At 30.8% G+C, this 12,108-nt stretch overlaps 1 protein-coding gene across 1 annotated transcript in view; it reads right to left on the reverse strand.

The window, feature by feature from the left end:
- Window positions 1-6,257, reverse strand: part of LOC111699966 (kelch-like protein 34) — a 34,628-nt gene extending 28,371 nt beyond the window's left edge. The window contains exons 1-3 of the mRNA XM_023470768.1: window positions 6,174-6,257; window positions 5,106-5,165; window positions 2,527-2,568 (exon numbers count right to left, since the gene is read on the reverse strand). Of these exons, the coding sequence (XP_023326536.1) occupies window positions 2,527-2,568; window positions 5,106-5,165; window positions 6,174-6,224 (153 nt within the window). The 5' untranslated portion in view covers window positions 6,225-6,257. The remainder of the gene's footprint in view (window positions 1-2,526; window positions 2,569-5,105; window positions 5,166-6,173) is intronic.
- Between the last annotated feature and the right edge of the window lie 5,851 nt (window positions 6,258-12,108).

The raw sequence follows: 12,108 nt of genomic DNA on the forward strand, positions 1-12,108 counted from the left end.
ATCCGATTTCCGGGACTAATCAGAAAATTTAAAAAGAATGAATTTTGTCAAAATTTTGTAGTTTTGACAAAATTAGGTTCTCTCTCATTTTTATCACATTGTTTTTCGAATAAACTGTAACTTAAGATTTAAAAACGCATGTTCATCCATTGAATGTAAATTTGTCATAATTTGTCATATTTGCTATTTTATAATTTTTGTTGGGCTATGTCACGGTACTTCAAGTTCATTTCATGTACCGGGCTGAATTTTAACTAGCCAGGGCAAGCAGTACAGTACAAATACAGACTACATGAGACAACACGGGACGGTACACCATATGAACGATCGCAAATAAAGTCTCTTGCGCTATAATTTGGACATTTTTTGAATAAGAGATCAAACTATCGGAAAACAAAAATTGACGTAATGGGTGTACACAGGGGGGGGGGGAGAATTCGTAGAATACTATTTTATCCTTACGTGGGGCGTATACAGGGCGGGGGGTATTCGTGTATACGATCCTGTTTTATCCTGATCGTTGATTTGTATGCAACAAAATCTTTAAAAATTAGATGTGACGCATTTCTGTGTTAATAATGTATATATGATAATTTTTTCCTTTATGATAATCATAATAGTAGTTATATTAAGTTATATGTAAAGCAAGGTTATAATGCAAGGAAAGTTATTTCAGAAGTGTACGCAGTCATAGGAAATTTATTATGTAAATTATCTTATCAAAATTTAATGCTTTTAACCTCCTCGGATACTAAACGAACACTGATGTATCTATTCTTGTTTACAAATTCCGCCCAGAAAGAACTGGTTTCAATATGAACGCAGAGTATACGCAACTGCAATTAACTTTTCTTGCATTATAACCTTGATGTAAAGTATGTAATGTAACGCCATGAGAAAAACTAAACGTTACAGTTTCAGGGGACTGTTCAAAGTGTCAATTAGATATCCATGTTTTTGTTTCTTTAAACTGTTTAGTTTCAGTTGCGTATTTCTGAGCGAAAGTGCACTTGCGCATTTCTTACCTATAATAAACAATGGAGAAATTTACAGAAATAATAACTTTTCTTGTCAGAAATACGATGTTATCTTTCACATTTTTATCAGATTAAGGTTTCAAGGGTACCGTTGTAAATTGGCTATTGCTATCATTGCACAGAAGGTCACTTGAAATTACACTAACAGTCCTTTTCAATGCTAGATTATTTATCTTTACTTAAACGATTTAATACTAACAGTGACAACCATGATATATATTTTCCCATGAAACTAAATGACACAGAAGAAACATTTTTAGCAAGATAACTTTAAATCTCACATTTACTGGATTTTTAGCAGAGTATGAGATGGCAGAAATTTAAGATATTTAACTTTGTTTATCTCGAAATTAAAAAAATATTCTACAGCCGGGAGGGTCAACTTTTAAAGCACTGAATATGTTCTTAAAGGGAGTGTTCGCGAAAAATTAAAGGAGGTATAGGCGTGCGTCAAAAATTATTCGATGGGGATTGCTACTAATCTCACTTCTATCTGTTGCGTCTATAACACTCTAGTATGCCGAGTCCATTAGCGGCTGATCCAATCAAAGTTCAGTCATGTGTTTGTTGTCTATTCTGAACCAATAGAAATTGCATAGCGGTAACATCTATTTTTCATATCTAGCTCATTATCCAATTACAGATGAATCCTTATATCGGCGCTAAACAGTAAATGGAAATCAGAAAGTTGCAATATTCGATTCGGATCGTTAAAAAATCAATTTAATTCCAAAGAAATTATTTAGAAAGTACAACCTTTAATCAATGATTTTTTTTCGACGCATTCGCATAAAGTTGATATTTCATAATATTCTTTTTTTTGTTTTATATTCGATGCACTTAAAACTACGATTTTTTTGTCCGCTACGTGTCTCTGTCACATTGAGAGCAGAGACACCTGGCGGCCAACTAAACTCGTCGTTTAAATTGCATCGTATATAAAGCAAATAAAGAATACTGTAAGGGTAATTTCAACTGACCTTCCTTACAAAGACTTCAATGTCCGATTCACAACGGTAACCTTAAAAGCTTTGTCTGATCAAGCATGAATTAGATATCAACGTTTATAGTTTGAAAAATAAATATTTTTAATTTTTTTCTACAAAAGTGACTTTCGCAAAACATAAGAACAAAATTGCTTTTGAAAAATGTAAATGAATTTATAACAAAATTTCTAAAATATTTGTTAAGGCTTTGTCTGATCAGAAACAGATGAGTTATTAATGATTTCTTCTTAATTTTTTTCCTTATTTTGATTTCTCTATAGAAGAATTTTTTGCTACAGAACCAAGATTAATTGTTAAAATAAAACCCGTTTCAAGAAAAAAACGACATCTTTCATATCATTAATCAGATGAAGGGTTTAAAGGTCTTGTTATGATTCGGACAATGATATCATATCTCTTTCAAAGAAATAAAAACGACAGCTAGTTCCATTCAGCTCATCACTTGAAATTTCATGAACAATATCTTTTTATTGAGTTTGTACCTGATAATGGGATGAGTTCTCATACTGTTGGACTGTTTCTTCCTGAAAAAATATTATTTTTATTTTTCCCGCGTGGAACCTTTATTAAATTTCATCCCGTCCATACCCTCTCATATATATAAATTACCTTCCATAGCTGCTGTTCCCCCCCCCCCCCCCTAGAAATTCATCTAAAATAAATATATTCATCTAAAATAAATATGACCACCAGAGCCCGAAAGTTAAGACAATTAGAAAAATAAATTGTCGGGAAATATTATTTCATATTGTCTTATATTCTTTAAGCCTTTTTTTAATTCTTACATTAATATACTGAGCGTCCAGTATCATATTAGATTATCTCCCAGTATTAACGCCAAAGTACGCACATAATACTATCAAAAACCTAGTGTTTTCTGCATGCAAATCTTTACACATTATGCTTATACAATTTTTTAAAATGATTCATTCTTTTTAGATTTTCGGATTTTAGAGCTAGATACAATCCAATATGATGTGGGACACCCTGTATACAAATTATAGACACAAAAAAAGATTTTCTTTCTATAATATACGCTCTTAATACGCTAACTTTCGCAAGGTTTTTTTTGTGTTTACTTCCGTAAATATATTTTTAAGTCGTCTTTTCCTGACAAACTACAGGGTTACCCACAAAGAATGTTACTTTAATGACGACCTTAAACTATTTCAATATAAAATGTATTATAGATTGTAATTGCTTTAAATTGTTAATTAAAGATTAAGCAAAGAAATTCCCTACTGCAAAACCAAGATGTGCAGTGTGGCCGCTCTCTTGCAAAAATTTAGTCTAATCCCAATGTTTCCTTTTTATCATAAGCTAGAAACAAACGTGTTGCACTTTTAAATTGTATATATCTAAAGCTACAAAAAAGTATTTGTAAGCCGTTGAGGAGAAATAAAAAAATTTGGAGTTGCGAAACTTTCAAAATCAAGGCTGTACGAAATATTTAAAATCAAGGCTGTACAAAATATTTGAAATCGAGGCTGTACAAAATATTTAAAATCGAGGCTGTACAAAATATTTAAAATCGAGTCTGTACAAAATATTTAAAATCGAGACTGTACAAAATATTTAAAATCGAGACTGTACAAAATATTTAAAATCGAGGCTGTACAAAATTTTTAAAATCGAGGCTGCACAAAAAATTTGGTGACTAACTTTCAGAGTTGTCTAAATCTGAGTGATACTAATTCACAGCTGTGGTTAGACAGAAATGTCAGAAAAAAGACTCCGTGCGGTCGTCTTTGAAGTCTCATTTTTTATGGGTCACCCTGTCTGTAGATGTCTACATGTATACTTCTACTGCAGTATTGGCAGTTACAAACAAGAATATCATAAAGTAGGAAGATAAATCATATTTATAGGAACACATCAACAACTTCCTTCATATACACCATGCTAGCTCCCAGATAACAGTGCTTTTAAAGGGACTATGAGTGTATAATGTTAAGTGAACCTCCATGCAAAGATGAGCATGCCTGATTTACAACGGTACCTAATTGCCACCTTAATCTGATTAGAAATGTGGAAGATAAAGTCGTAATTCTAACTCGAAAAGTGTTTATTTCTGTCAGTTTCTCCATTAGAAGCAAGAAATGAGAAATTTCGCAGAGAAACCGCAAATTCATACTTGATCAGACAAAGCTTTTAAGCACTACTCAAACATTAGGTCTTTTAGATTTTTCAAATTGAACATATTTCTATTTGCACATAGAGTTAAATAACTTACAAACCAAGCCAATTTTTGCTTATGTATTTCTTTTTCTTGGATGTACACATTAGATTTAGTTCTTAATGTGAATTAATCAATATTTGGTCAAGGAAAAACATAAAATGATCAGATTTTTTTTATAATTGATAAATCTAAAAGACCTAATATTTGAGTAGTGTAAAGTTATCGATGTAGATCGGACAATGCCATCTTTGCATTTACTGCCACTTGAAATTACGCTTACAGTCCCTTTAAGAATTCAAAATTTAGAATGTGACAGAATTAAGAAAAGAATAGAATTGAAAAATTCTAGAACAGGATAGAAAGAAAATGATTAAAAATGAAATAAAGTAGATTAGTACTGAATAAAATATAATAGAATTTATTAGGAATACAATATAATTAAGAATATAATAGTGAAGAAGTGATAGAGTAGAGTAGAATAGTATAGAATAGAATTAAGATATGGAGTAGAAAAGAAAAGAATAGAAGTAAGAATAGAATAGAATAGAAGTAAGAATAGAATAGAATTGAAGTAAGAATTTTGTAGAATGGAATCAAATGAAAAATGTTATATATGAAGAATTAAGAACAAAATAGATTAAGAATAGAAAAGAGTATAATAGAACTAAGAATATGATAGACTATTAAAGGATTAAAAATGTACAAATAAAAGAATACATACAATTTAAAGTAGAATATAATTAATTAAATTAATACTAATATTAAAAGTAGAATAAAATTAAGAATAATATTTAAATCCCTACTAATATTAAAAGTAGAATAAAATTAAGAATACTATTTAAATATCTACTAATATTAAAAGTAGAATAAAATTAAGAATACTTTGGTTAAATACTCATTCTTCTGTTTGAAAACTGACGGCGGGGGTTCAGTGTCATCTCCCTAAAAATGGTAAAATGTTATAAATTATGTTAAAAATATGTTAATATGTTATACATTATGTTAAAGATTTGTTAATATGTTATACATCATGTTAAAAATATGGTAATATGTTAAACATTGTGTTAAAAAAAAGGTTCTGTGTTAACGGTAGTGAAGTGACATACTGTCAGGAAAAAGTGTTTACAGTATCATATACAATGAGAACCATGAAACTGTGGAATAGGAAGACAACTTTAAATAACAAGTGATTTAATAAGTTACTAGTAGAACCATTTGATTTGGACCAACATTAAATGCACTTAATCATTGTTTTAATGTCGTCTTCCTATTACATAGTTTTCTGGTTCTGACTGTAATTAATAAATGTGATAAAATTAAAAAGAAAGGTTGTATTGCTCTTTATAAATTTGGAAAAAGCTATGAATCATTGAATATTTGTAACATTTTGAGAGTTCTGCTATCATCATTTTGTTTCTAAAAAAATATCAATAAAAAATCAGTGTTATAGAAATAAGACGTGTATGCATTTGTTAATATTGGCAAATGTGACCAACATTTGTAGAAATGTTACGAGCAGAGGCATATACAGGTTGGGGCCCAGCCTTTTACCCCTTGGATCAGTGAAATCTATGATTCCCAGAGGGTGTTCAGGCCTCGATGGGTGCCTAGCCCCCCCCCCCACCTAGAAAAAAATTAAAACATGCGACAACACGGGACGGTACACCATATGAACGATCGCAAATAAAGTCTCTTGCGCTATAATTTGGACATTTTTTGAATAAGAGATCAAACTATCGGAAAACAAAAATTGACGTAATGGGTGTACACAGGGGGGGGGGGGAGAATTCGTAGAATACTATTTTATCCTTACGTGGGGCGTATACAGGGCGGGGGGTATTCGTGTATACGATCCTGTTTTATCCTGATCGTTGATTTGTATGAGCCATCCCCCCACCGGACAAATTTCTGTAAACGCCCCTGTTACTAAGAATTAAGTGTGTGCATTACCTTAACCATAATAGTAACAGAAAAAGCCTGTTGGTCTGTCGAAACAATCATTTTAATTCTTTTTATATTTTCTAATTTAACATATTTTCTAAAAAATTGAACTAAAGTAGATTTAATTTAAACTGCTGCGAATACATGAAAATATGCCAAATATTTGAATCTCTGGTTAGAGATAAATCTGAAAACTGTTAAGGATTTGACAGAATACACGATGGGTGGATTTTTGGTAGCTAATAATTTGGTAACTAACATTTTAGTAACTAACAATTTGGTAACTAATACTTTGGTAACTTGACAATTTTGTAACTAACAATTTGGTAACCCAACAATTTGGTAACTAACAAATTGGTAACTTTACAATTTAGTAACCTGACAATTTGGTAACTAACAATTTGGTAACTTGACAATTTGGTAAGTTAACAAATTGGTAACTAATAATTTGGTAACCTAACAATTTGGTAACTAAAAATTTGGTAACCAACAATTTGGTATGGTTAGGTTAAGACAATTTCTGGGCCGAGAGCTGCGGCTAGGACAGGCTAGGGGGCCGAGCGCTGCAGCCTTATTTATAAAAAAATAATACAATTATATCCGGTATGTGGGGTTAGGTTAGGTTAAGACAAATTCTGAGCCAAGCGCTGCGGCAAGGACAGGATAAGGGGCGAGCATTGCAGCCTTATTTATCAATAATAATACAATGATATCCGATATGTGGGGTTAGGTTGGGTTAAGACAATTTTAAAATTATGAAATGTTTTATGTTTAAAAAAAAACCCTGACGCCTATGTCAGCTCTCACACAACATTGGTGTATAATCGCCGATTAAAAGCGGTTTAAAAAAATTACACATATGTCAACATTTGTTAGGACCACGTTAACAAAAAGGAAAGGTGTACACCTCAGACATAAAGTTAATTTACAGCCGTATATTTATTTTTCTATTTTTAGAAATCACTGAAATGTGAAACTTAAATAATTGAACTCCCATCCGTTTCTGAATCAAACAAAGAAACGGATGTTGCATGCATATTTCTTAAAACGGCGAAAGCATGAATCCTTTGTAGCTCTACCGTTCAGATCTCTAAAGAAAGACTCTTTGTCTAATGCTTGTATACGTCTCTACACTCATACTGTTCATACTAGGCCGTTATTTGAAAACAGCTGATGGAAATCTTAGATAATAATATTAAAAAGTATTATATATATTATATACTAATTCGTCGGAGCTATTTTTTTTTATCAATTTCTGATCTAATCTAACAATATTTCTGTAAAGAATCTTATTTGCTTCGTGATTATAAACTTTATCAGCTAATTCACAGTTGCGCGTAGTGGTGCGCGCGTAGAGGGGTCAAATATACGACTGAGACTTTGTGCTTACAGAGAGCGCACACAGGTATACTACTCTTCCGTGCAGGATGTATGGAAGGGGGGGGAGGGGGAGGGGGGTATTGTTAACTTAACCCCGTAAATTCAATTGTAAGTTTTCATGAAGAGAGGAGATATAAGATATACTCGACTTTGCCGCGTAGAACATCCAGAGAGGAAAGAGAAAGAAAAGAAATGTATGAAAGAAAAGAAAGAAAATGAAAATGAAAAGAAATTTGTAAAGAAGAAATGAAAAAGAAAGGGGAGAAATTCAAGAAAATAAAAAGAGAATCGGGAGAAATGTAAGAAAGAAAAAGAAAGCAAGGTCATAGAAGGAATGAGAAAGAGAAGAAATGTAATAGAGTTAAAAGAAAGAGAAAAAATGTATAAAAGAAGAGAGAAATGGGAAAATGTATGAAAGGAAATGTAGAGAAGGAAAGAGAAAGAAAGGAAATGTATAAAAGGAAAGAGAAAGAAAGGAAATGTATAAAAGAAAAGAAAAAGAAAGGAAATGTATAAAAGGAAAGAGAAAGAAAGGAAATTTATAAAAGGAAAGAGAAATAGATTAAGAATTGATTAAGTCTACCTAATTCCATTTATATGATTTATATATATTTAATCTACCTTTAAATTCAAACATACAGAACTGGAACCATTAAGTTTCTATTTATAGAGCTTGTTATGAATATAATAAGTTCCACAAGTGTCGTAAGTTTATAGAGCTTGTTATGAATATAATAAGTTCCACAAGTGTCTAGTAAGTTTATAGAGCTTGTTATGAATATAATAAGTTCCACAAGTGTCTAGTAAGTTTATAGAGCTTGTTATGAATATAATAAGTTCCACAAGTGTCAAATAAGTTTTACTAATATTTTCATATTCAGATTATATTCATAAAAAAACTTTTTCAAAATTTTGGGTAACGTAGTTGAAGTTAACATCACGAACAAACTTAACTATTGTTTATAAAATAATATAAAATATATTTCATCATTTTTATGTTGATAATACTTTAGAGAAAAGTGAAGTTTACTTAAACAGGCTGTCGAGTGTCGAGTGTTGAGTGTTGAGTGTGGAGTGTTGAGTGAGGAGTGTTGAGTGAGGAGTGTGGAGTGTTGAGTGTTGAGTGTGGACTGTCGAGTGTCGAGTGTCAAGTGGTAAAATAAATTGATATTCTCTCCTATTTTTAATGAATAAATCAGCAAGTCACTTTTACGGAGAACCCAAGAGAACCAACAATTGCAAATGGCAATGTCCGATTCCGAACTGCAACCCTTGAAACCTTTATCAGATAAATAATGTGGAAGATATTGTCGTTTTTCCAGGTTTAAAAGTGCCGATTTCTGATAATTCCTATATGTTTTCCTACAGTAGTAAATCCACAATTGAAAATAATCAGTAATCTTGGAATGAAGGGTCACTTGAAACTACGCTTACAGTAAACAGTCCCTTTAAAGGGTTTAAGAGTACTAGCGTCCAAATTACATCAGCTGTCCCTTTAGGAAAGGGCTTAAATACGATATTAATTTTTGTGAACTTGTCTGAAAATTTCAGGAAAACCAGTTTTTTGCTGGGAGATTATGTTTTTCCATTATACAGTAAGTGCAACACTATACAGGGTGTCCCAATAAAACATGGGAATTCAGTGACGAAATCAGTATCGTCTTTTTAAATAATTCTTTGATTTAGTATAGTGATACCCACTGAGAAAGCTGTAATCTGTAAGAGTTTCCTCTGTTATGTTCACATTTTGTTTGTTTATGTTTTGACTGCATACGGTTGTACTTAGTAATACAAGAAAATTGCAGTATACAAACAGTGTAAACTTGTCCGTCTTCACTGTTCATCTTGCGGAAACATTATAAACACATCTTTACAGTCTTTTACTCTTTTCATAAAACAAACTATAGAAGACATAATAATATTAAGGCTTTTGAAATTAGGTATTACAATGCTAATTCATAACAAAGACGATATCGAATTCGTCACTGAATTCCCATGTTTTATGAGACACCCTTTATATTAATATACGTTTTTAATCATGGTTAAAAACTTGTAATACAACTATATAATAGGAAGACGACTTTAATACTTAGGTTATAATTTTAAATAGTGAAATGAACATAAACAATACAATTGTGCAGTGTTAACAGACCCTTGTTTCTTAATAAGTAAGATACTGGTTTAAACCATTTACTATATTACATACACATAAGATTGATAGAATGTCGTTTTTCTATTCCACGGTTTTATGGGTCACAATGTATCTAATATTTTTGTAGTTTAGAGAAAATCTAAAAAGTTTTGAGTTTAAATCAAAATGCATCGCCAGTAAAGATTTTATTGAGAACTAGAATTGAAAACCATATTTATGGAGAATTTACCGAACCTTCACTTCAGGATATTTGCTTTTATAGTAAATAGAAAAAAAACAGGAAAGGGTATTTTATAAAAGATTCCAATCAAATCAAATCATTTATTTTTCTGCAGGAATAGTTATAACAGATATCAACAAAACATAAGTACAATAAATGAATATAAAACTACTGCATCATGGAGAGCTTAATTGCTAAAAGCTGTTTTCAAAAACCCCATTGGTATAATTTTTGAAATATTTATATACTTTTTTAAAAGAAGGTTAGGAATAGGATAGTAAACTGAAGTGGTAGACAGACACACAATTTAAGTAATTTTCATTAAAAAATCACAGAAATTTAAACAAGCATTTTTAATTTCCTTTGGTTCTATTAAAACAACAACATTATCCTATAAACCATGGTAAATATTTCCATTTACTGTTATAGCGCCAATTGAAGGAGTCATAACTCTAACTGGATAATGAGATAGATAGAAAGATAAATGTTACTGTCAAACTATTTCTATTGGTTCAGAATAGACAACAAACACATGACTGAACCCTGATTGGACCAGGCGCTAAAGGACTCCGCAAACAGGAGTGTATAGTTATACTTGAAAAGTGAACATAACAAGTAGTCAACTCTAAATTTTATTATTTGTCAATTTTTCGGTTTTTTAAACCGTATGTAGATCAAGAGCATGTTCAAAACTAATGGAAAGGAGGAAAACGGAAATCTCTTTAAAAATCAAAATAATTAGCGTGGAATCAGATAATTATTTATCTTTATTATTACTTTTAAACCGCATGTAGATCAAGAGCATGTTCAAAGCTAATGGAAAGGAGGAAAACGGAAATCTCTTTAAAAATCAAAATAATTAGCGTGGAATCAGATAATTATTTATCTTTATATTATTTGTATTCGTTATCAAACATTAAAACATTAAAATTTAAATCTTATTTTAATTCAATAATTAACCCTATATTTATCCACAAAGAATTAGACTTGAAAGACATGCAGCCTTCAAATCACTAAATTTTTAAAGTTTTTGATCGACATTATCCTCTCATTTGTTACAAGAATTATATTTCAAGCAGCTGTAGACGAAAAATAAATATAAATAATAATATTGAAAAAATTGTAAAATTGTAAAGTGTGTGATTAAATTTTTAAAACAATTATTATTTGTATTTGAGCCCGTGTAAAAAAATTTAAAGAAATTTTTTTTTTCAAATTCGGAAATCAAAAATTCGATTTTTTTAGTCTATGTTACCCCCAGGCTACCCGGATGAGTGTAAAAATTTTTTTTTAGCATATTCGGTCCAGCCGTTTAGCCGACTATAGGGAACATATGTATATACGAATGTCTTGTTTTAATATATAAACTAGTAAAATGCGCCCGTGAAAAAAAATTGAAAAATCAAAATTTCGTTCTTTTTAGCCTATGTCACCCCAAGATACTTAAATTTCAGCCCATTCGGTCCAGCCGTTTGGCCGGCCAGAGGGAACATATATACGAAGGTCTTGTTTTATTATATAGATTATTTACTAATTATTATTTATTATATATTTATTATTTATTATTTATTATTCATTATTTATCTTTTATTATTTATTATTTATTTTCTATGTTTTCTAATTTTAGGAGAATGTTTTCCTGTTTAAATATTCTCTCCTTCTTATTAATTCCCACAAATGTCTATGAAAACTGTGAGATTAATAGGCTTTAAAGTACGGCTGTCAAATGAAGGTTGCTCTGCTGGTAAATCAAGGATTCCGTGGATATATCTAGAGGAATTTGAGAAAATCCGTTTTATTCCGAGACAAGTTAACTTAAGTTTGATTAAAGGGACTGTGAACGTAATTTCAAGTGATCCTCCATACAAAGACAATGCCCGATTTACAACAGTACCCTTGAAAGCTTTGTCTGATCAGGAATGAATTAGATATTAGTGTTTTTGTTCCTCTAAACTGATTATTTTTATTTGCGGGTTCTATGCCAAAGGGACTTTCGCATTTCTTGTTTATGAAACAAGCAATGGAAAAACTGACAAAAAAATTAAAAAAAAATAATTCAAAGTCGTCTATAAAGTTCCATCATTTTCTTGGACATTTTTGCTGAATTCAAATGTGAAAGCCATTTTTTAAAATTTTAAAAATTTAATAAGCTATCAGGCTGAAAACAGCTTCCAAAACTGGCATATTAACTT

This window comes from Eurytemora carolleeae, unplaced genomic scaffold (genome assembly GCF_000591075.1).
Source record: "Eurytemora carolleeae unplaced genomic scaffold, Eaff_2.0 scaffold103, whole genome shotgun sequence".
Lineage (NCBI taxonomy): Eukaryota > Metazoa > Arthropoda > Copepoda > Calanoida > Temoridae > Eurytemora > Eurytemora carolleeae.